General features: G+C 43.7%; 1 protein-coding gene and 1 long non-coding RNA gene across 5 annotated transcripts in view; one reads left to right on the forward strand and one right to left on the reverse strand.

The window, feature by feature from the left end:
* Positions 1 to 24,087, forward strand: part of HLF (HLF transcription factor, PAR bZIP family member) — a 35,728-nt gene that overhangs the window by 6,048 nt on the left and 5,593 nt on the right. For all 3 annotated transcript variants that reach the window (XM_086857003.1, XM_086857002.1, XM_023938724.2), the window contains one exon: positions 22,361 to 22,581. In XM_086857003.1, coding sequence (XP_086713129.1) covers positions 22,361 to 22,581 — 221 coding nt within the window. The remainder of the gene's footprint in view (positions 1 to 22,360; positions 22,582 to 24,087) is intronic.
* Positions 10,877 to 14,800, reverse strand: LOC147649815 (uncharacterized). 2 transcript variants are annotated; one of them, XR_015277924.1, is made up of 6 exons: positions 14,715 to 14,800; positions 13,343 to 13,524; positions 12,540 to 12,726; positions 11,756 to 11,832; positions 11,205 to 11,258; positions 10,877 to 11,077 (listed from the first exon to the last, which is right to left on the reverse strand). It is a non-coding gene; the product is annotated as an uncharacterized LOC147649815 (long non-coding RNA). The 2 variants fall into 2 exon arrangements; XR_015277923.1 differs by having other exon boundaries at positions 10,877 to 11,258.

Consider the following 24,087-nt stretch of genomic DNA (forward strand, 5'->3'; position numbering starts at 1 on the left):
CACGTGAGGCCGCGGGTGGCTGCGGGACCATGTGCTCCGGGCACGTGTGGCTGCCCTGTGCGGCCCGGCTCTGCCCGCTGCTGCCGCCGAGCCGCGCCGAGCCGCGCCGAGCCGCGCCGAGCCCCTCCGAGCTCCGCCGAGCCGCGCTCCGTGCGCCCCGCCGAGCCCCGCCGAGCTCCGCCGAGCCCCTCCGAGCTCCGCCGAACCGCGCTCCGTGTGCCCCGCCGAGCCCCGCCGAGCCCCGCCGAGCCCCTCCGAGCCGCGCTCCGTGCGCTCCGCCGAGCCCCTCCGAGCCCCTCCGAGCCCTTCCGAGCCCCTCCGAGCCGCGCTCCGTGCGCTCCGCCGAGCCCCTCCGAGCCCCTCCGAGCCCTTCCGAGCCCCTCCGAGCCGCGCTCCGTGCGCCCCGCATCAAAGCACCGCGCGAAATATATTCAGGAAAATATTAAAAATAGCCCGTCACATGGTAACGGGGTGGGGAGAAAAAGTGCTGAATGCACAGGCTTGCTAATGCTGGAAGCAAGAACGCTGTGTCTCCTTCGAGAGAGCTAATTTTAATATTCACAGTTAAGTGTTGATTATTGGTGAAATAATTGCTTGGCTGTGTGAAAGAACTTGAGGTTAGTTTGGAGTTCAGGCAGTAAACAGCGTGAAATGATCTCAGGTGTTAGGCTGTACAGGGAGAGCTCCTTGTCCATGGAAGAGCTATCCAGACTTAGTGAGAGAACACAGGGAAGACCTCGGATTTGGGGTTTTGTCCTCTGAAAGATATTTCAAGGATGTCAACAAGCTTGAGTGTCAAGCTTGTTACAATTACTTAGAAAAGTACAATGTATTTTTCAGAGCGTTGCTTCCCATCTCAGAGTGCCTTGCAGAGTGAATGGTTCTCAGAGCAGTGATTTGATTTTTTTTAAGGAGCGAGTATACCCTGAAGTGTTTCATAAAACAATATATTATAGTGAAGAGAGAAGACCTCATCAGGAGCTGTACACAAAGACACCGCTATTATCTGATTATATGAAACTACTAGGAAACACATTAAATTGTTCAATCTCAACATATTTTTGTGACAGCAAATTGGCAATTGTGGAAGCTGCAGTGGCCAGATTCTGCCAATTAATCTCAGCAATAAGTACTTTGCTCCTCATGTGGTCTCCCTGATTTCTGTATTGCTCAGCAGGTAGGCAGCTTGTTGACTGCTCTCCGTCACCTCCCAGGTGGAGCAGCAAAATGTCACCATTCACTCTCTTGTCATTCATCTTTCTGGATTTAGTTTTGTTGTTTTTTACGGGGGGTAACAGCTCTCAGTGGCCAGTGGAGTTTTTACAGGATAAAAGGACTTTGTCACCATCAGTAAAAAGGACTTTAGTACATTATGAAATCAAGTTTGGTTGCCTGGAAGTACACTGTGGAGCTGTCTAGTATTTGTATCACACAAAACATGAGCATAGGTTTCTTTTTTTTTTTTTTTAGGTCTTCCTTTCATAACAAATAAAATATACTTTCAATATTTTGTCTGAATTTCACAGAAGACTGGGGGTCAGAAAAAAATATCTCAACTAAGTTATTTTCAAGAAAAACTCTGGGTTGATCCTTAAGTAGATAATGAAAGCTCTGAAAAAAAGCCATTTACTTAAACCTCAAATCTATTCCACTTAATGGACTAAGTTATACATAATCATTTGGTATAAAAAAAGTCTAAAATGCACAACTGTGTCAAAAGGAATGTATGACAAACAGGGGTTTTTTTGTAACTTGTATAATTTTTATTTTTTTTAATTAACAAATGGTGATAAAGCAGCTCTGTTTATCACAAAGCTGCCTTTGGTTCTGAGAGCTTGGGAGCTAACACAGGTGGGTAAGGCAGCATGTGTCACGACATTCCTTTTTTTTTTTTCCTTTTATTCTGGTGTTCTTCACTGCACTTCAGCTTTGCATGACTGAGGTGTTATCCATCAAGTTTTAAACAAATGCAAAATATTGTTCAGCCTCTCACATTTCTGACATGCTTGAAGCTGTGGTACAGTTCTGCTTCCCCTGTCCCATTCTCTCAACCAAGTTTTGCCAGGGCTAAATTTGGGCCAGATTTTTGTTGTGCACCCTCCAACACCATTGCTTAGCTCCTCTGATGTGGCAAGCTCTTGCTTCAGGGTTCTCTGCTCAACTTTGAGAGAAACAGCTCTAGCTGTTCATCCCACTGGCATTATTCTCTTGTTCATATTACTTGCAATTTAATGAAAACAGGCACTGAGCATCTTGGAGCTCTTTGTTTTGGTGTATGGCTGTTGTACGAGGAAATAAAAAAATCCAAATTGCATTAGGGTTGTAGAAAACTCAGCTCCTTATTAACTGGAACACGAATGTAAATTACTACTCAAAACAGGAACCTGTTTTGGGTGGAAACCCAAATGGGTGCATTAGTATGTGCTTCCTCCAAGCAGAAGATGCAGTGACTTGGACTAATAACTCACCTGAAACCAAATGTCATACTTAAATATGTAGTTGTAAAGCAAGAGAGGCAAAAACACGGAGTTTGGAAAAGATTTGTTGAAGATGGAGAATGGTTTAAAAAAAAAAAGGCATTCTTTTCCAATTAGCCTTAGGGAGCTCAGCTTGCTGTAAATTCTTTGTTCTGGAACATGGCTATGGACAATAGGTCAAAGATGAAGTAATTCATTACAGAACTGGTTGGTCCTCCTGAATATAATAAACAAATGAATGGACAGGGTTCTCTGTCCACAGCAAGATCAATTAATTTATGTGGCAGTGATTGGATCTTAAGTTTTAAATAAAACACTTGCAATGGCTTCCTGGTTACTTTATGTGGTCATTGGTGTCTTTGAGGTGACCTGGTCACTCAGCACTCATGGCACAGGTGAAGGCACTCCAACAGAAATTAAATGTGGAGAGGAAGGAAACTGTAAATTGCATTTGGAAAAAATGAAGGAACAATAATGTGAAACTTCAAAGCACAAAATACTGCAGAAATGCATTTAATGGAGCAATCAATATTTTTAGGACACCAAGATTATTGAAATAACAGCACTAAACCTTCTTGTAAAAGAGCACATTGCACAAGGCTGCAGAACATAAAGCACAGGCTCAAGGCTTGTGCTGAAGCAGAGATGACTTAAAACAATTCATTTTTACCAACTCACCATCGCAACATTTGGGAAGAAGTCTAATTCCACCAAGAAGCCTGCTTAAAACAAACAACCATGTTCTTGCCTTAATAATGCTTAGAAAGTATGAGCTAAGTACTCAACCCCAAATTTCCTCATGACAGCAGAGAGGGTTAAACTCTAATCTGAAGGGCCCTGCAGCAATCAGCCCTCAACTGCTGCCTCTCTTGTGCTGCAGAGTGGAAATGTGGATGTTGGTGATGTCTGCAGTCCCTGCAGCTGCGGCCCTTCCGTGGGGCTCTGGTCCTTTGGGCACGGAACTCCTGCAGCATTTGCTTGCTGGGAGACATGAACATTGGGGCATTTTTTTGTTACCCATTTTCTGTGAAAACAAACCAAAACTGATCATGCTAGGGGTGTACGGCCTCTTGCTTTGTCCTGCTTGCTGGTTTTTGATTGTATCGGTAGATTTTAACCAAATGTAGCAAGAAAGATGTGATTTTGAAGAATTGACTGCAGTCCTAAAATTTCATTAAAATAAATGAGTGGAAGTGTGAGTGGATATAGGATGGGAATGTGTTGTGAGCAGGAAGAGTAATGCAAATGTGCTTTTTCTACATCAGAAAAGGTACATAAGACCTTTAAAATGCCCAATCTATGTGAAATGCTTCTAGAAAAGCTGACAACCTTTTAGACACTACGAGATGCCAATTTACTTTGAGAAAAGAATCTGCAAGAAACCAAATTTAATTGGCTTAGTGTGTGTTGGAGGGAGGGAAGTTGCAAACTTTTTCCACCATTTTTTTTCTTCCTTGGAACTTCTCGTGTTCTGTGATTAGATGAGACTGAGGTTTCATTTAAAAAGAGAATTTAGAAAACGAGCTGTAAGATTTGTAAGCAAGGTCTTTGAAAGTTCTGATTGCATGCAGTGGAACGGTGTTGATCCTTTCCAAAGCCAAGCATGTTTATTTTACTGAAAAAATTTTCAACTTTATGCATCCTGGCTGTATCCTTTTCCTCTTGTGCAGTACCCCAGCCCTGCTACCTCATCTGAAACTACCTTGCAGTGATCTGACTTCAGAGTTGATAGCTCTTATCATAATTATTGCAGTGTCAACTGCAGGCAGGCATCCAAGTGACCTTGTGTGCGCATCCCTCCGCTCATCCCGCGCTGCACATGGAGCTGCCTGGCTCTAATCTGGGAAATTTTTCACCCTGCCACCAGGGTCTGGGCTGCAGTGAGGTCAGGAGTCAGGGAGGAACAGGGGAGAGTGAGAGTGGGCTAAAAATGTTGACGGATCAAAGAGGAAAAGTAGGTCGTGGCAGGGTATGTGCGCTGGGAGGAGGGCTTGGGGAGCACAAGTGAGGGAGAAGATTTGTTTTGCTATTGGCTTTTCAAAGTTGTGCAATTTAAGAATTGGATTAACCTGATATGACTTTGTTTTTCTGCCAGATTAGATATGTTGAGTTCCTTGGCGTTGTGAATGGTACAGTACATTGTGTGCTGTAAAATATGGGTGTGTCAGTATGGAGCTGTAGTGACACAACCCGCTCTCGGTGTAATGCAGCACTGCTGAGTGGACTCCCCTGCTCTTCCTCCCCCAACACATCCTTGGTAGGGCATTTGCAAACCTGAGAGAACCTCTCTGGATCCCTACATTCTGTTTCCAGCACAGAATGAAGACATTTTAGTACAGTTTCTGATAAGGTGACACTTACCTGAGGTCTAAGAACCTGTTTGGTTTGGCTGTGGCATATGCAATATTAAATGTCTCTAAAAAAGAAAAAAAAAATGTTTGAAAAGGCACTTAAGAATTTCTTCCTGCTTCCTCAGGATTAAAATGGAGAAAGCTTATTGGGAAATGCTGTAATTTTTTTTTGTCTGCCTTTTTTTTTTTTTTTTAAGAGTGAAAAAGCAGATACAGATCTGAAATAACTGCAAGTGCTGAGCTCACTGTTGTTTGAAGTATACCACAGCAGCATATCAATGTCAAAGTCAGATTTTCACAGCAGTGTATGTTTGCTCAATGGTTTTGATTTTTTGGTTTTGGTGCTGCATTCATCCCGAGATAATTTGATTTGGTGTATCCTTTCTATACCCTGGGGCTTGTCCTGTGAAACAGCCCAATTCTCTCTGCTTATTGCTGGTACAGGGTGGAGTACTAAAGAAAGGTGGACAGAATCACAGCCCTGTCCAGCTGAGTGATCACTGCTCTGATTAATAAAGAGTGTGAAGTCTTTGGGAAGTGAAACTACACATACCTTGGGGCATTGTTGTTTAATTCCTACTCTGGTTTTTCTGGGGACCCAAGCAGGTCAGTCATGAGGGACTGATCTTAGCATGGCCTTTGTCACCAGCTAAGGGCCTGCCTTCTGTGTCAAGAGCTGTACCCTGAAAACTGAGGAGTTGTCTCTGTCTGTAGTGAAGATTGATTCTCTTGGAAGAAAAGAGCATAAATAACAGATCAGGTTAATAAATCACATATCTAGATTGTGTCATGCTCCTCAGCCATGTGTTGTTAATGTGTGTTACTCTATTAACTCACAAAGGCAAAAAGCCACAGGGCTTGCTCACCAGCTGAAGGTGTTTCTGGAGTGGTAGGACATTTTTTTGTTTCTGGAGTGATAGTGCATTTTTAAAGAGCAACACCAATTGAGTAGAATGGAGCAGGAAGCTGACCTTGTGAACACGTGCATCACTCAAATCTAAGAGAGAGCTGGGGAAGAGTGCAGCATATTTAAAGTTAACCTGCATGTCTGCCTTCTGAGGAGGTTAAACCACAAGCCTTCAGTAACACATGTTGGACAGTTTGCTTTGAGTGTCTGCTTCAAACACCTTGCCCATGGGTGCCTTGGCACTTAAAAAATCAGGGCATGGATTGTCCAGGCTCCAAGGCCTGATGTTGATGCATCACATCAACACAGAATCACGTTGCTGCCCTCAGAAAGACTGATCTTTCAGTTGGTGAAAATAAAATAAACCATGCTTATCACCAGGTTTAAGCAGCACTTTTCCAGGGTCTCTTATCTGCTCAATTTTCTCAGTGCGACATGGTTGATGTCATTGTTGAAAATGATGGTAGTCTCTGTCTGGAAGCTGTTGTGAACACGTGAAAAGGAGTCATTAGCCAAGGAGAAGGAAAGAGCTGGAGGTGTAATTGTCAACTCGTGTGCGTCTCCGATTTCACCAGGTGCTGCACGTGTCCGGTTTATCAATTTATTTCTGTTAGAAAATAAACAAATCTCACTTTTCCTACGTACTCTGGTGACTGCTTCAGCCAAGTTGCTCTTATCTGCTGCAGGGATGTACTTCTGAGGTCTTGTGTTTGGGGGCTTTTCTTTCTGCATCCACATGTAGCCTGCTCTCAGGGATCACGTGCAGCTGTGATGCTGGCCAGGGATGCTGTTTGTCTTTTAAGCCAGTTATTTAAAAACATTATTATCACTGCTATCAAAATATAATACCTGATCATGGGGGCAGCTGTTATCCCACATGTTTTTCAGGTTGAGTCCTTTGGCCAGGCTCTGTCTCACTCCATGAGTGTTCAGCAGTGGCTGTTCAAGGGGTGTCTGCAGAGTCTGAGCCCTGGTGCACCACCCATCCAGGGCCACATCCTGGCACCTCTGAGTCTCCTCAATGTGGACTTCAAAATCACTCAGCATTTTGTGTTTTTGGAGCACTGATGGGTAGCTCTCAATCCTATCCAGCAATGAATTTCCAGTGCCTTTTGCGAACCAGGCTCTCTCAGGATGTGCATCAGGAGCTGGTGGTGTGTAACTCCAGTGGAGATCCAGCTGAACACCGGGTGCTCACTTAACACCTCATTAAAACCCACCACTGGCAGCCCAAACCTTTAAGCAAACTCCTCAAGTAATTTTTTTCTGCCACCCTTCTGATTTGCAGCCCGTGGCTGGTCGTTTCCCACTCTCACGTTTTCCCAAGCCGCTGGTGTGTACAGTCTGAAGATCACATTTAACCAACACAAGGAAATCAGCTTGGCCCGACGGGCTTCTCTATCACGTGGCTGCAAATGTGTTCACTCTGTTCTGCCAGATTATGGCTGGCTGAGCAAAATACAGTGAAGCTCTGGGCTGCTAGCCAAGCTTTTATTTCAGCTTGGAGCTTAAAGCCACATATTTGCTCTTTGGCAGGACATCCACTGGGGTATATTTGGATAGTAATCTAGCATTGTTTTGCTGCTTTTTTTCTTCTTTTATTTATTTATTTATTTATTCTTTTAAATGCACACAGATAGTATAATCCCAACGCTCTGTCCAGTCTGTATGAGATTTCTCAGTGTGCACCGTTATGTGTGTGCACTCAGAACTTGTAGCTGTGACCTTTGATAAATATAAGTCAAAGCAATTAACTTTCTTTTATTGAAAAATGCTGGATGTCCTACTCTTTTCCCCCTCTGTGCTGATAACAGAACTGTGTTGTTACTCTTTCCAAGATCAAAAGCTTCAGTAGGGTTTGATTGAAGTCCAATTATGGAAGGAAGTAACTGTGCTGGAGCCCTGAAAATAGCAGTAATTGTTAAAATAATAAAGTGTGTCCTTGTGTGTCTTTATAATATTTAAAACTTCTTTTGGGGTGGAAGGGGGTGGCTTTCCTTTAGCTTTAAAATGAAAATATTCGCAAATGTCTTGGGAAAATAGGAGTGTGCTGTTAGAAGAATTTTTCTCTGGATTTCTTCCTTCAGTTCTATTTTCCCCCCCAAGCTACCTTCCTCAGAAGTTGTTTGCATGCAGCCTGACTCATGCAGGAAAATAAAGCTGGATTTGATTTTTAACTGTATGGGAGGCTTTGAGTTTGGGGGGGATAAAGAGTTTAATATGTGAACTCCTTTATTTTTCTGTGAAATAAAAATAGGCTTTTCAAAATGCAGTGTGTTTTGGAAAGTTGGCTCTGGGTTTGAAACCCCAACATGTCCAAGGGCACCCTCGTATGAAAAAGCAGTACAAAAGACATGCTTGGGTTAGGGATACAAAACATGGGGGCAAGGGCAGTGTTTGAGGGGCAGTTCCTGTTGTTTTCCAAAGGGACATCGCTCTTCCAATGTGTGTGGAGGGGTTTGCTTGGTTTGGTTTAGATGGATGGGACTGAGCCATGAATTGTGGGGTTTTGGTGACCTCCTCAAAACCTTTGAGCTGTGAACAGATCAACACTGGCAAAGCTGAAATACTTTTCCCCAAATGTGTATGTTGTTGTTTAGAATATAAATATATTTTTGCTTCTTAGTCCTTCCTGCATCCTCAGAGAGGAGGGAACCTGGGAGGAAGCCCAGTGGTGAGGCTCTCATCTGTAGTCAATTGGCAGAGCTTCAGCAAGGGAGAGCTTTGGGTCTTGATCTTAAAACCCAGCATGTCTAAATGCCTATTTGCCAGTTGTAGTGTTGAGTTAATTGAAACCCTGATGTGAATAAATAGAAATGAAGATGGACAGTGATTGCCACGGGGGCTGCTTTGGTGATTGTACAGCTGGGACTGGTTTGAAATTACAGCAAGATTTTACCAGGGTTTGGTTCTGTTTGTTTTTGGTTGTTTTAACTCACGTGCTTGCGCACATTTCTGATACAGGTAAGACAAGATAATCCTTATGTGAAAACCAATCCTTGTGTGCTTTTATTTCAGCCAGCTGGACTCAAAATCACTAAGTACTTGAATAAAATCTTTGCATTGTAGATAAATGGTATCAAGTAATAAGCCCAGAGGATTGTACAAAGTAGGACTAGAATTTTCTTGGTCCCTTAAATTCTTATAAGAGAACATGTTAATTTATTCATCTGAATTTTACTGTTGTACTCTCTCCACTGCAGTAAAAATTATTTAGTCTTTTTTTTTTTTAAACTCATCTATTTATTCTGACTGTAAGACAGTTTATGTATATAACATCTATAAAATACTCTGCCTTTTCAGCTCCCCGCTCTTACTGGGTTTGGATGGATCTTTGGAATACAAACTGCTTCATTGCCTTCTGGAAATTTTTATTTATCAAAAGCCTTAGCAAGAGGTGCCCTGTTGGTGTTTATCCAGTTGGCAGCTTGAGGCACTCTCAGAAACAGCCCTGGCTGTTCTCGAGGAGCTGCTGAAACTCATCAAGCAGGTTCCTGCTCACCAATTATCCAGTTAAGCAGAAAGAGGAAAGGTGTTTCTCATGCTTGTGTTTTTTCCTTCACTAAGTTTTAACCCGTTCTTCCTCACACCTGAGTAGTTGTGGGTGTGTAATGTGGCAATAGCAGCAGGGAGAGTCTGGGGGGAGAGGGGCAGAGGGGATCTCTGACCTTGCACACTAAAAACACACCAGGATTGCATCCCTCAGGTGGGACAGGCACCTTCCAGCATAAATCTACAACATGCTGATTATTAGCTGAGTCCTACCCAGCATACTTCAACCAGCTTTTTGTCTACATTTTAACAAAATCTTAGTGATTTTGTTAAAAATCAAATTTGTTTTTATTTCACCCCTCCAACCAAACTCCTCCTTACTTCAAAGCCAATAATGAATGTTTCATTGCTGCCAGAGAAAATTTGTTGATTCCCAAACACTCCTACTGCGTCTTGGTTGGAAGGCTTAAATTGCTTGCATAATAAATGCTGGGAATAATACAAAAAAATCTCTTTCTAGTAGAGTTCTGGTTTTCACTACATATTATAAGAATAAATAAATGCTCAGATGATAGCAGACAGCTGGGGTGTTCACATCTAAGTGTCTTCTGCATTGATTTTTAAGACAGGCCATGTGCACGGCTGCTTGCTGGCTATCAATACCAGATGTGTCTGCTTGGAATTCAGAGGGATTGTCAAGTGACAGTGCAGTTGTGAAACAAATCATTTTTCTCATGGTTACTGAAAATAGTAAATGAGTGGGTAGGATAAAGTGGAGAGATATTCTCAATTCCAGGAGAGAACAAGAGGATAAAGTGGGTTTCCTGACTGCCATTAACAGTGACTTGGTGAATATTTTTCTTTTTTTTTTTTTCCTTCCTACCTTCTGCCCAAGGAATTAGCTCCAGGAGCAGCACAACCTCCATGGGCTCTCTGATGAGCAGTGACACTCCTGCAGCCAGGGAGGGAAGACCTTCTTTCATTTACATTGTTTTGACAAAGCTTGATGTAGCATGTGTGGATGCATTGCTGCCAAATTTGTTGGAAATTGGCCAACAATTTCCCAAACTTTTGGGAGGAGGCTGGACAGACGTGCACAGAAGGACTGCACAAAACTCATTTCTCTGGAAAATCAGCTAAAGAATGACTGTCAAGTACTGGGGGGACTGAAATGAAGTTTGCAAAACAACTAAAGGAACTGAAGGGCCATTTGATATCTTAATTCTGTACATGGCCATTAACCTGGTGCACTAGATGCAGTCCTAGCCCACAGAATGGATCCACACTGGCAGATTTCTATCTGCCTAGGAGCTTTCTGGAGCACTGAAGTGTAATTTGGTGACTGCACTGATTGTTTTGAAAGTGGCTGGAAATGCTCAGGAAGAAGCAGATCAAAATACTCATCATCTTTAGTCTGTGGCAGAGCTTGATCTGGATGTCTGAGCTGTGCTGCCTGAATAGTCTGTGAAGTAACCTTTGACTATAGGTAGGGCTTTTCTTTCATTTCCTGAGTAGCCCAAGGGTGTAGCTGAATATTTACTACTGTTTTCACATTGCTTTTTATATTTTCAAAAGGAAGATCTGTGACTGCACATGTTGGAATGCATGTGAATAACAAAAATTGAAGAGACCCTTTCCATCATCAGGATTTTATTGAGTTTTGCTTGTGCATTGAACCCTCAAAGACCTTTTCCAGGTAGAAAAATGGAAGCCAAAGAGGTAGAGCCAAATTTTGGGGTTACTGAGCAAGGCAGCTGCAAAGCTGGATGACCACCTCATCCCTGGCAGCTGGGACAAACCCTCTGAACCAGGTAAGGGTGGGTTGTGCTTCAGTAGGTAATTCTTCTGGGCTGCAGGTAAAGCAGGTGAGGGCTGGGGTTGGTGCTGTGCGTGGGCAGCAGCATCTGAGCTGGGTGTGAGTTGTGTGGAATGCAGGTGCATAAATAGCCTGGGCATGAGGAAGCAAAATGTTTTTACCTGTGAATAGATGAGTTACTTCTGCTGAGGTGCACAGGGACACAGGGTTAGCTTCTGTAAAGAGAACACATTAAAGGTGGCATGAAACAACTTCATTGTGAGACCAGCTCTTAATTTATTTCTGAAAATCTGGAGCACCATAAATCTGCCAGTGCCATTTTCTTTATTCCTTCTGCATTTGTAAAAGAAGAACAAATAAAATGTTCTGTAAGCTTTGCTACATTTTAAAAAAATACCATTTATATGACACAGCTCTATTTTGTATAATTTTTTCATATCCAAAATACAGAGGGCTTTAGAATAGATGAAGAAAAGCTGCATATCTGAATTTAAGATAAAATAAGATGATCCCTGTGACAGAGACAGCAGAAATGATGTGATACGACAGTTGCTGTAGCAACACCACCTACTTCATGAAAATCAGAGTTAACAGGAGTGTAAAAGGTAAAGCCCACATAATTTTCCAGGCCTATGAATTGCTGCTGCCCTCAGCCTGCAGTGCTTTCCAGCTCTCCAGTGCTTCTCCTTCCATGTGGGCACAGAATAATCACCTTTTTCCACATGGCCAACTCCTGCAGACCCCATCCTGCTTTGAACAGGGGCACGCAGTGGGAATTCTGCAGGTGACCTGGAGATAGGAGGGAAAGAACATGAAGGATTTTATCCTGTCCTGTCATTTACCAAAAACCCCCAGACAACAGAACACAGTAAGGCCTGTGCTGTCTCTACAAATAATGCAATGACCACCAGTGGAAGCCAAGAAGTCAATTTGCTTCCTGAGTGGGAGTCAGGTAGTTTTAATATGAATTGTTAAGTGTTTTAGACACAGTAGGTCTCAGGGATAAGTGCACTTTCCTCCATCCCAAATAAACCTGAAATAGTGGTGCTCCATACATCTGCATTTATAAAATGCCAACTCCCTTGTTTAAAAACTCCCATATTCAGAGAATTGATCAATGATTTGCCAGTGCACATTGGCCTCAAGGTTACATGAAAATATATTTATTTTTAATATATTGATATTTTAAAAATATTTTGACTTAACATATTCATGATTTTTGTCATTAATTGGCAGTGGAGAGCCATGATGTGTCTGATGGCAAGAGCAAAACCCAAAGGTTTTGGTACTCGTTGCTCTGTTTGGTCCATGTGTGTGCCACTGTGAGGCACAGAACTCTCTGCAGGCATTAGTTTGGGTTTGGAGGGCTCCTCAGCAAAGCAGTTTCTTGCCATTTTCTGGTGCTCAGTGACTCCCCCACATTTAGAAGTGAATTTTTCGGTGCCCAGTGTTCAGCGCCGTAATATCTTTTAATTAGGTTTGTTTTTTGAAGTTACCTGCTTTTGCCTGTGGCTGACATGCCACCAAAACCTGTTTTATGCAGCAGCTGTATGGAGTAGTTACAGACACAGGATATAATATATCCATATTCAACAGCCTGTTCTCCTGGAGTTTTCCCAAAGTGGTGATGTGTTCCCTTCCTTCCTCTGGCCCCCTTTTTCAGGCTACCCAGGCCTGATGCATCTGTATGGTTTATAAATGGAGATAAATGCATTAGTAGAGAAAAAGCTACAACCACACACCCTTTATGTGTGCTTCTTGGGAATAAAAGCAACTTAGACCTCTGCAGTTATTGGGCTGTAACAACCACCCAAGTATAATTTTCCGGGATTTGCTGTTTGGGTTTTCTTTTTTTTCCCCAAAACATATTAGAGGATCCTAATCTAAGGCAGAGAGAAAATAAAATGTACTTAGCCTTACTTAGGTCCCATTCTGACAGCTCATTATTTTATTTTATTTTATACAAATTTATTGTATATTATTTTATTTTATACAAATTACACATTTTATAATTTTTTTATTAAAATATTTTATGCAAATCATCCTCAATAAATAAAAAAGTGTGCTTTGCTTTAGTGAAATGTAAAATGGAAAAAAGTAGAAAGTGACTGCAACAGATAGTTCAGATTTAAACTGCGTGCACAGAACAGATCAAAAGAGAAGAGGAGATTTTCAAGTTCTGTAACTCTGCCCAGTGACCTCTTTTCCTTCAGGGATGTATTCCAGTGCTGCTGATAGCATCTGTTGTCTGTCTCTCGGCTCCCCATTAGCTGCTGATGGGGAGGCAGAGGAAATGTACCTGTTTCACGTGGCTTTTCCATGCCAGTTGAAATCTCCCTTGGCTGTGTTTGGATAACACACCCAGGCAAGCAGGGCTTGGGTACCAGAACTGGGTGATAGATCCACGAGTCATGGGTGGCATATGCTGTCAGAATTACAGGAGGGCTCTTTGAAAGACCTGTTTACTGAGAGCCTGCTGTCCTAGATAGACAAATAAACAGAACAATGGGAAAGGGGCTGACTTGGAGCGTTGAAAAGCACATTGGCAGTGGCACAGACACATCTTGAGGACAAGTGTTGTCTTTGTTTTGAGCAGAATTCCTCATGAGGGTGCATTTATGGATGGTGAGGTTGTGGCAGGGTGAGGGTCTCCCAGGGAACAAGGGACAAAGCAAGAGGAAACAGCCTCAAGCTGCACCAGGGGAGGTTCTTGCTGGATGCCAGAATTATTTCTTCACTGAAAGGGTGGTTTAGCATTGGAAGGGGCTGCCCACGGAGGTTTAGAGTCCCAGTTCTGGAGGTGTCCAGGGGAGGCCTGGATGTGGCACTCGGTGCTCTGCACTGGTGACAAGGTGGGGATGGGGCACAGGTGGGACTCGATGATCTTGGAGACCTTTTCCAAACTCAGTGATTCTGTGACTCTGTGGTATATGAGGCTGTTACCTAAACCAGGGCTCTCTCTAAAATCTGGTTCATTAAAGCTGGGTACATAATTGTCCAAGGAAAGGGAAATGGATGGTTTTTTCTCCTTCAGAGCAGGTTGACAATTCTGATGCTTCTCTGGAATCTTCCCTTTAAGAAAAGAATTACTGTACTTTTTGAGGAATCTTGCTATGTGAACTTCCAGGCAATAAAAATATGTCAAAGGATGTCAAGAAGCTCCAGTGTACCAGAGAACATAAGCATCTTGAACTGAGACACACTTCTAAGACAAGTATAAATGAAAATTAAATACTGATGTGAGCATTCTTCCCTGCAACTCTTCTTCAGGCCCTCTCCCCACTGAATTCCATCTTGGCTGATCTTTGTTAGGAAAGCAGTATCCTACAGGAAAATCAGGAAAGCATTTAGGAATGCTTTGGATTTTATGCTTTTCAAGAATATTAAAATCCCTGTTCAGTGTCGTGGGAGCAGAATCAAACCCTCTGTTCCTCCATGTAGCCATTCTGCAAGGGAATTGTTCAGAGCAGGAGCAGCTACTGTCAGGCATCTTGCAGGGGTAGTTTGGAAGGGAATAAAAATTGAATTTCCTGGTTGTTTTCAGAGATGAGTCCTTGTTGAGCTCATAAGCGCTGTCTTCACACAGGCTAAATTCCTGGAAGGGCTTTCAGAGTATGGATCTTACAGAAGAGATGAGTCTGAAGTCCAGGAGATGCAGTGGAAGATTTTACCTGCTGGTGCCTCTTGTTTGTTCGTTGTTTTGAAGGGCAGAACGTTGCTGGGCCAGCAGGCAAAGGGTGTTCCATGGTAACCACAGGCAGGACTTGCAAGTGAGTCTCCCAAAGATCTGCAAACACACAACTGAAGGCCACGTGTGCAGCCTCGGACAGCAAACCCTGTCCCTTGGAAATGCAGGCTTTAATTCCATTATATCCTCCTCTTGCCCATTTTGCCTGGGGAGCTCAGACCAGCTCTGGGCTGAATCTGGGCTGTTTCAGGAAGGAAGTGGTTGTCTGTAGGATCTTGACCTCATTTACTGCAGATGTGAGAGGATGCAGGGAACAGCAGGAGGAGAAGGGAAAATCTGACAGGAAGGACTGAAGGATCTTGTCTGGGGAGACTGGACTTTGCTTAAAGTTTTAGCAGAATTATGAAGAGTTAATTTGATTTTGTGAACGTGTCATACTGCATGTTTGCTTCCCTTTGAGGAGCCCAGTGTGACACCTTGGGTGGCTCTCACCTGTGTCCCACAGGTGCAGAAGCACATGAAATGTAGCCAATGACTACAACATTTGCTAGCCTGAGAGAATGATGATTTGATTTAAAATGTCTGTGCTTCTTCATCTGCAAAGAGAAGTGTTGCCCCTTCTTTGATGGGAGTCTTGTGGGGAAGAAGCTGTTTCTGAAGCACACAGACACAGTAGCTGTCAGTGCTGGAGGGAACTCCTGAAATAGTTTCTCTACAGGAGGTTGGAATAATTGTATGGCAAATATAATATGGATTTATCTGGATAAATCAAAATGGGTGAAACAAGTGTCCCCTTAAGGAGGAAAGAATCCAGGTAAGATATTATGTGATTGAAACTTTGAAGATTGTTGCAACCATGACTGTACTTCTTACACAGCTCTTGCACTTAATTTTAAAAACAATTTGAAAAGACAACCTAGACTTTCTCATGTCCCACTCTTACAAACAGGCACATTGGAAATGAGTAGAAATGGATGTGACAGCCCCTGCTGTGTCCTGCTGGTGGGACTGAGTAGAGGATGACAACTGGCCCCTGCTGTAAGGAGCTGAAGGACAACAGGAAGCTTTGCCAGTGTTTTGTTTGTTGAAGAGAATCTGTGGCACCTGGGAATGTGGAGCTGTTTGTACCATCAGCACAGGCTGATCCTGCCCTGTTCCCTTCAACAGTGCTCTTCTGCTGAATGCATTCATCACAGCCTTTGCTGGAACAGCCTTCCCCTTCCAGGCTCTCTCCCTCTCATCTTTGGCTGCCAGTCTCTGTCATCCTCACCTTCCTCACCTCCTTACAACCTTCTCAGCTTTGAGTCCTGATCACTTAATGAAATCCTGCCCTTCTCCTCCTGCCTGAGCATGCCCACAGCTGGAACATGCTGCCTGGGGAAGCATCACAGCTCTGGAGGTTTTTAAAAAAACATGTAGATGTGGCACTGAAGACATGATTTTGTGGTGGAGTTGGCAGTGCTGAGTTAATGCTTGGGCTTGATGATCTTGGAGGGCTTTTCCAATCTAAACTGTTCTGTGGTTCTCTGAAGTAACACTGACCCAGGAGCTGCCCTCTCTTCCAGGGCACAGGCTACTAGCACACTGCAGTGAAAAGTCTGCCAGAAATTTTTGACAGGTTCAGAACAAAGTATTTTTTGTGGAACCTTTTTCGGGAAACTGTAGAACCATTTTGGCAGAAACAACAGTTGGCGCACAAGAAATCCAAACAGAATGGTTGAAATCTGGCAAAGGCTGAAGGAACTGAAGACAGCATCCTCTAATGGGAAGTGTCAGACAATCTTAATAAGGCTACCAGTCCTGCCTGGAATAATACTGTAGAGGCCCAGAGCAGGAGGCACACAATGCTGAGAGGGGAAATGACAATTCTTTCATAATTAAATGCACAAGGTTTGTAAACAATGCTGATATCTTTAAAAAGTACACATTTTAAAAACACTTCTTTGTGTGCCAGTGTGTTAAAAGCAGTGAATTATGTCGTGGTTGCAGTGGGCTGAGATCCTTCTTTCCGCAGGAAGCGTTTGCAGTCACCCCATGTTCAGCAGAATCGAGTTTGTGTGAGATAAGGAATAGAGGAATGCTCGTGCCAGCTTGGAGCCCTGGTCTAAATACACTGATCTCCTGTTGCTTGGGAAGGAAATAAAGCTCCTGTAATAACTGCTTGCATAAACACACCCAGAGGTGAAGTGTCTTCTTCACCCCAAGGCAGAGAGTGGTTTGGTTTATCCTTTGTTGAGGGCAGGGGGATTCCAGTGTGTGGCTTTAGTCCTTCCCACCTAAATGGTTTCTGGAAAACAGCTACAATCCAAATGGCAGGGAAATTACATAGAGTAAAGATAGATAAAAGGTTGCTTATAATATTGTAGATGAGGAATGATAACCTGACAAGATGCTGTCCTTAGATAAATCTTGACCTCCAGAATACCCCTGTTACTTTTCTTCCCATGGGGATTTTTGCCTGTCTCAATCCCTGCACTCTTGCTGTGTGCTCTGCATTTTCCTGGAGGCTGAAGGAGTTAATACAGAGCTGGATGACAGATTAGTCCAGGACAGGCTGTGATTTGGAGTAAGGGAACTATCCCAAATAGCTGCTCAGCTGCCAAGGGGATAGATGGCTTTGGAAAACATACAGGGAGAGCTGTGGAGCAGCTCTGGGTGAGGATTATCTGTCAGTTTAACCACTGTGCTGCAGAGCCTGACTGACACACACAAAGTGCCTTCCGTTTATATAAAGAAAAATTATTACCAAACACATGTTTTATCTCTGGGCTGCTAATAAATTGAGTAGGAAACTCCTCTTTTATTTCCCTCCAATGTGTGTAAAAAATTGGGAAAAATATTTTGATTAGAACATTTTCATTCCCTTTTCTTCCTCTCTGATGCTGTTCTCCAGCCAGCTGTTGAGCTGATGAGGAGTGTAGAAGGGCTGTGAGAAGGGAGATTTTCTGAAAATCAGACACATTTCTATGGGAGTTGAGTGATTCAGAATTGTGTTCCACATAATTTACCAGGGATCTCTGGCAATACAGATAAGAAGTCTGCCAAGCAGTAGTGCAGCTGAAGAGGTTATTTCTGTCTTCACTCTCCTGGGCACAGCTGGTAGGTGGGATGTTTCAAAAAGGGGAAATTAAGAGTCAGGATATGGTGATTGAACTCCCCATGATACCAGATCAGCATTTGGGGTTTTGTAGGTATACAAAAATGCTGCTGTACTTTTGAATGGTGAATTTTAATTATTGCAAGCAATTTAAAGCTGCTATTTTTTTTTTTTACCACAGTTTGGTAACCTAGATGACACAAGTGAATGGCCTCAGTCCACTTCTCTCTGAAAAAGGAACCACACTGAAAATACTACCATTACATTGGACTTCTCACTGGCAGTCTCTGCTGGGAGAAGGAGGAGGATGATGAAAGGATTAGAACAGCAAACTTTCAAGTCCATTTTTCTGAAAATTTTCCACTATGTTAATATCTGCCAGAACAACACCATAAGCATTGGCAAAGGCAAGATGTTAGGGCAGCAGAATTGCTGGGGTTGTCAAAACCTGCTGGTCCCTTTGGCAGGAGACACCTGGAGCTGTGTCTGTCCTGGCATACTCCTTCTTGCTTGAGTGGAGCTCTGCAAGTGGGAAAGGCTCCAGACAAAAGGCGAGTGTTGACATAGCTGTGGTCTCTCCAGGCCATGGTTGAGACACATCACTAGGGTGGTATGAGGGGAAGTTTCCATTAACAATTGTTCCCAGCTTGCTTCCACCACCACCACCACCACCACCGTGGAGCTCTGCAGCTGGATTTCTAAAAGAGCTTAATGCTCAAGAGTTCCCATTTCAGCAACTTAAACAGAGGGGCTAAGTTCTTTCCAAAACACTTGGCAGTCATCAGCCCCCATTGAGAACAAAGCTTAAGCACATTAAACAGTCCAGCCACTTCACTGTTGTGAAAATTTGGCCGCTGTTGTGAGCACAGAGTATTTAAATAATGCAGAACCCAACAAAGGCATCTGGCTCCCAAAGCTGGGCACTGAGGGGCTTTACCTTGCAGAGTGGGTTTCCTCCTTGCCCGATTCCTTGTTCATCTGAGCTCTAAGCAGCCCTTTCTGTGGCTGTTGTGACAGCTGGGAAGCTTGCTGATGCGAGGGTAAGTCGGCTGCTGGGCACATGACATTCAGATTGCTGTGCTTATTTGACCTGCCTCTGATTGCGAGGAATTTAGTGCATAAAAATAACACCCCTTACAAATTTGGCAGGAGGATGCAGAGCGAAAGTGCCGTGCACACCCAGGGAGAGGAGCCCGGGGAGCGATGTAACGCGAGGCCACGCTCCGCACTCCCCCAGTGACAGCAGTGCCAAGGCCAGCACAGCCCACGCTGTCATCTTGGATTACAAGTTCCAGCACCACGGAGATGTCATGGCCACTGGCCAGCAAACTAACGAAGACGGGTTCCTGGCTTGCACTATTGGCAAAACTTGATAGGATAAATAAAATATCCTGGGTGCCAGGAGTTGCCCAATGAAAAATGCTGGACAAAGCATTTCTGGTTTTTCTGCCTGGGGCTTGAGTTGCTGTTGTTAACTCTGTTGTTCTTGACAGAGATGCTGATCATTTGCAGGAGTATGACAGAACAGAGACTGGCCAGAGGTGAGTGTGCCATGTGGGTGTAGGATAACTCACAGGGCAGCACTCTTGGGATTCCTAGTGATGGTGTTTAGACACATGGTTTGTTCAGGCTTTAGTGAACAGCATTCCCCTAGAACATGCCTCTCAGTGGCGCTGGAACATCTTGTGTTTGCTGAAGGGCCAGGGCTGTAGTCACCAGAGCTTCCTAGAGCAGGGGAGAGGAAATGTGTGCATGGAGGGAGCAAGGCAGGACCTTGACTGCTGTGTCTTCTCCCAGACTGCTGTGGAGGTGCATTGCTCTTTGCTTTGCTCTTGCATTGCTCAGATGCAATGCCACAATTTCTCATGTTCAAAAGGAGCATTTTTGCCCTTCTTTTTTCAGGGTGATAGTGTAAAATTTCTACACTACAGAGCTGATGTAGTTGTGTAATATGGCACGTTATAGATAAATGATAATATGCAAACTGATCCTGTATATCAAGAACTTCAGCAATATTTAAATACAGGCTCACTCACATAAGACAATTAGAAAGCTGGGCCAGATTTCACAATCCACTTGACTTTTAGAAACACCCTGCAGGCTCACCAGAAATATTATAAAAGTACTCAGAGTTTGTTTCTTGCTTCATTTTTATCTGTATTACAGCACCTGCATGGTTTATAGGTGTGTACATCTGTGTATTTGTCTGCAGTAAGGAATAACTGGCTGCTCTGGAGCGGGCACTCACCCCAGGAGCTTTTCCTGTTTGTCCTTTAATTGAGGCTGTGGCATTGTCCTGAGACCCATCCATCATCATCCATCCATCATCCATCCATCCATCCATCCATCCATCCATCCATCCATCCATCCATCATCCATCCATCCATCCATCCATCCATCATTCATCCATCCATCATCCATCCATCCATCCATCCATCCATCCATCATCCATCCATCATCCATTCATCCATCATCCATTCATCCATCATCCATCATCCATCCATCCATCATCCATCCATCCATCCATCCATCCATCCATCATCCATCCATCCATCATCCATCCATCCATCATCCATCCATCCATCCATCCATCCATCCATCCATCCATCCATCAATCATCCATCCATCCATCCATCCATCCATCATCTATCCATCCATCATCCATCCATCCATCATCCATCCATCATCCATCCATCCATCCATCATCCATCCATCATCCATCCATCCATCCATCCATCCATCCATCATCCATCATCCATCCATCATCCATCCATCCATCCATCCATCCATCATCCATCCATCATCCATCCATCCATCCATCAATCATCCATCCATCCATCATCCATCCATCCATCCATCATCCATCCATCCTTCCATCCATGATGATGGATCTGCCCCCACGGCTGCCGTCCCTTGTCGGGAGGTGTCACCAGGGCAGGGAGGTGACTCAAGCCCGCCCACCGCCGTCTCCAGGAGGGATGAGGTCACTCTCCGGTGGCAGAAGGAGAAATGTCTGTGCTGCCATCACTTCCCGGCTGTATGACCAGGGGACAGCTGGAAATGCCACGTCCTTGCCCCGAGAGCGGGGAGAAGCCGGTGGCACCGCCAGTTCCCGCTGGATTAACAAGGGACAGCGGGCAGCGCGTCCCGAGCCAGGGGCGGCAGCGCTCCGCAGCGGCACAATGCGGGCAGCACCATCCCTCCCTCTCCTGCAGCCACATCTATATTTTGATAACTTTGATCCTCCTTTTCTCCTCTCCCTGGCCCTCACCAGCCTTTCCTGGAAGCTGATTTTATCAGCTCTAAAATAGGAGTCACAAAAGCTCTCCCTTAGCAAGTGCAATTCCCCCGGTGCGTTTTCCGTGCGGTTCCCATATTATTAAAATAAAAACTACATTGTTAATGCTGGCCTTGGAATTAGAAATGGCATGTAATGTTTACTGTTTTACACCCTAAATATTGCAAATGTGGGCACAAGTAAGGAAATATTACACAGCCACAGGATGTTTTTGTAGTTATCATGAAAGCCGTCATCTCGCTAAAGTCAAAGTGAATTAGCAAATAGGCAATATTATAAAAGAATATCTGCTTCAATCAGAAGTCTTCCCTCTGAAGTCTGTGAGGCTTCTACTTCTGAGGCATGTGAAAACTTCTGAAAATTCTGCCCCCAGGGATAGTCCGTGCTTAGGCAGCTGACTTCAGGATCCTATTTTTGGAACCTTTGCTTGAGACTTTAAATTGGGTTTTTAGTGGGAATGGTGCCCAAATTGATGCTGTAGGATCTTGAAGGCTTTATCTAAAATAAAAAAGATAAAAACGGGAGGTATATCACTCATTTTCTGGGGATATGCTCCTTTTTATTAGATTTTATATACTATAAAAGAGAAATGCAGCATCAATAAGTGTCTTCTTCATTTTTGCAGAGCATCTTTAAGGAATCGTTGTAGCCTTTCATGCTGCTGGTTTCCTTCACTGTGTTTTAGAATATCCCTGGTAGGATTTCATCAAGAATAAATAGCAGTCTCCTTGGAGTGCTTCAGCACAGCTGAAAGTGCACTTTCATGAGATGCTATTCATGGCAAATACTGTACATTGATTGTAAAATAAAGCTATGTTCAGAGGTTTAACTGTGAGGGGTTACAGTGTGCTGATAGATCTGAACTAATTGACAGTACTTTTGATCTGTTCCTGAGGATGGGATGCTAATGAAGGGGCACAGGTTGGAGCAATTTATCTTCTGCCTGCAGTCCAGTGCAACTGTGTTGGCTTCAGTGATATTATGTGGGAATCCAAGATTAGCAACCAGAGTTAGGAACAGATTCTGAATATAAAGGCCATGAGCATGTCTGGATCAGAATATACACCTTGCAGAATGGACAATCTAATATTTAGCAAGCAAAGACACCAAATCTGAAGGGAAAGCTAAAAGAATTATTGCTTGTAAAGTATGCAGAGATCTTCTAAAATCCTTTGATATAATTAACATTTTTATTTTTTTTTAACACAGCTGTATTTATCCTGTATTTCTGTAGGTCAGATCTTGCCAGCAAACCGGAACACACCGAGCCCCATTGATCCTGAGACTATCCAAGTTCCTGTGGGCTACGAGCCTGACCCTGCAGATCTTGCTCTGTCCAGCATTCCTGGCCAGGAGATGTTCGATCCTCGCAAGCGCAAGTTCTCCGAAGAAGAGCTGAAACCCCAGCCCATGATTAAGAAAGCTCGCAAAGTCTTTATCCCAGATGACCTGAAGGTAATTTGGAGCTGGTGACAAGGTCGTTCCTACAGGGTTTCTGACAGTTGTTCACTGGGGTAGAGGTTTGGAGCATGAATCTGTTCTGTCATGTGAGGTGATCTTTCAGATAAATCTGACTTTGCTGTGGAATAAAACTGTTCAGGGTTCTGGATGGCACTGAAGGGAGGATGTCCCGTATTAGTTATGCAACAGTTGAAATTCATGAGCTCAATATTCATTTCCTTTGTATGCCAGAAACTTCCTGCTTGACCTTGGACAAGCTTGCTTTGTCCCATATTTCCCACTTATGAAACAGCCTGATCATGTTTCCTTTTTCTTCATCCCCTTTCTATTCATGTTTCCTTTTTCTTCATCCTCTGTCTATTCAGCACAGACTGTAAATCCAAGGAGAATGAAGGACCCTGATGACAAACTGAGGTATATTGTATCTTATCTGGAAGTTGCTGTAGTTCTGTGTTTAATTATGAATGAGAACACTATAGTAAAAACTATTTCACTAATATATATTCACTAATCCAGGTGAAAGAATCTAGACAAGTGGTAGGAAAACAGAAGAAAACGGAATTTTTCTGCTGAGAGGTGTGTTTAAATACAATATGTAAAATACAATACTACATCAGTATTTTAGAAGAAAGAGTCTGTGCCACTCACTGCTTCTGAGATGTGAACAGCAAAGTGCATGAAGATAGAAGGAAAATTGATCAACTGATGCAGGTTATCAAACACTCTGAATATTATTTGCAAAGTTGTTTTCCTTGTATGTGGTTTCCAAGAGGATCTCTTTTATCAGAGGCAGTCAGGGCAGAATTTCATTCTGCTGTTGCTACTGCCCCCAAGAGACACAGCCTGAGAGCCTGTTGGAGTCAGTGGGAATCCCTGGCTGCATGTGCAGGGAGCCTGGGATGCCATGTGTTTGCACCAGATTGATAGCATTAGGGAAAGAAGCTATTTTTATCCCTGAGCATGCTGCGGTGCGAGTTAAAAGCACAGAAATCACAACTGCAGTAGCGTTCAGGTTGCTGTCACTCAGCTTTCCTTTGCAAAGCTTTCACTGCACCTGACCTTACTTGTCCCTTACCTGGGTAAGTTCTCCTGCCTGTGATGCCCTGTTGGGTTGCAGTGCCCAAGGGAGAGGTGTTTGCTGCAGGAATGGCTGGAGTTTCTCCCTTGTCACGTCTCCCAGGTACCCTTTTTCATCAAAGCCAGCTTTTGGCAAAGGTCCTGTTGGCCAGAGGTGGAACCCAGCAGTGCAGCACAGGAGTGGAGCAGGAGCTCAGGGTCCCATTCCCTTGGGATCATCCTATCGCTTGCCCTTGACTTGTTTCAGAGCACTTGACCCAAGTGCTGCTTCTGCCCTGGCATGTGGAGCAGCCTCTGGGTTCTGGGGGAGGGTAAGCAGATTAGACCAGTCAATCGTCTCTGGGCTGCATGTGATTTGGAAATGCCAGCCCTACCTCTTTCAGGCCTGGATTAAGGGATTTGCCATAGCAATTTGTTAAAATA

This window comes from Cyanistes caeruleus, chromosome 19 (assembly GCF_971803275.1).
Source record: "Cyanistes caeruleus chromosome 19, bCyaCae1.hap1.1, whole genome shotgun sequence".
In the NCBI taxonomy this organism is placed as follows: Eukaryota; Metazoa; Chordata; class Aves; order Passeriformes; family Paridae; genus Cyanistes; species Cyanistes caeruleus.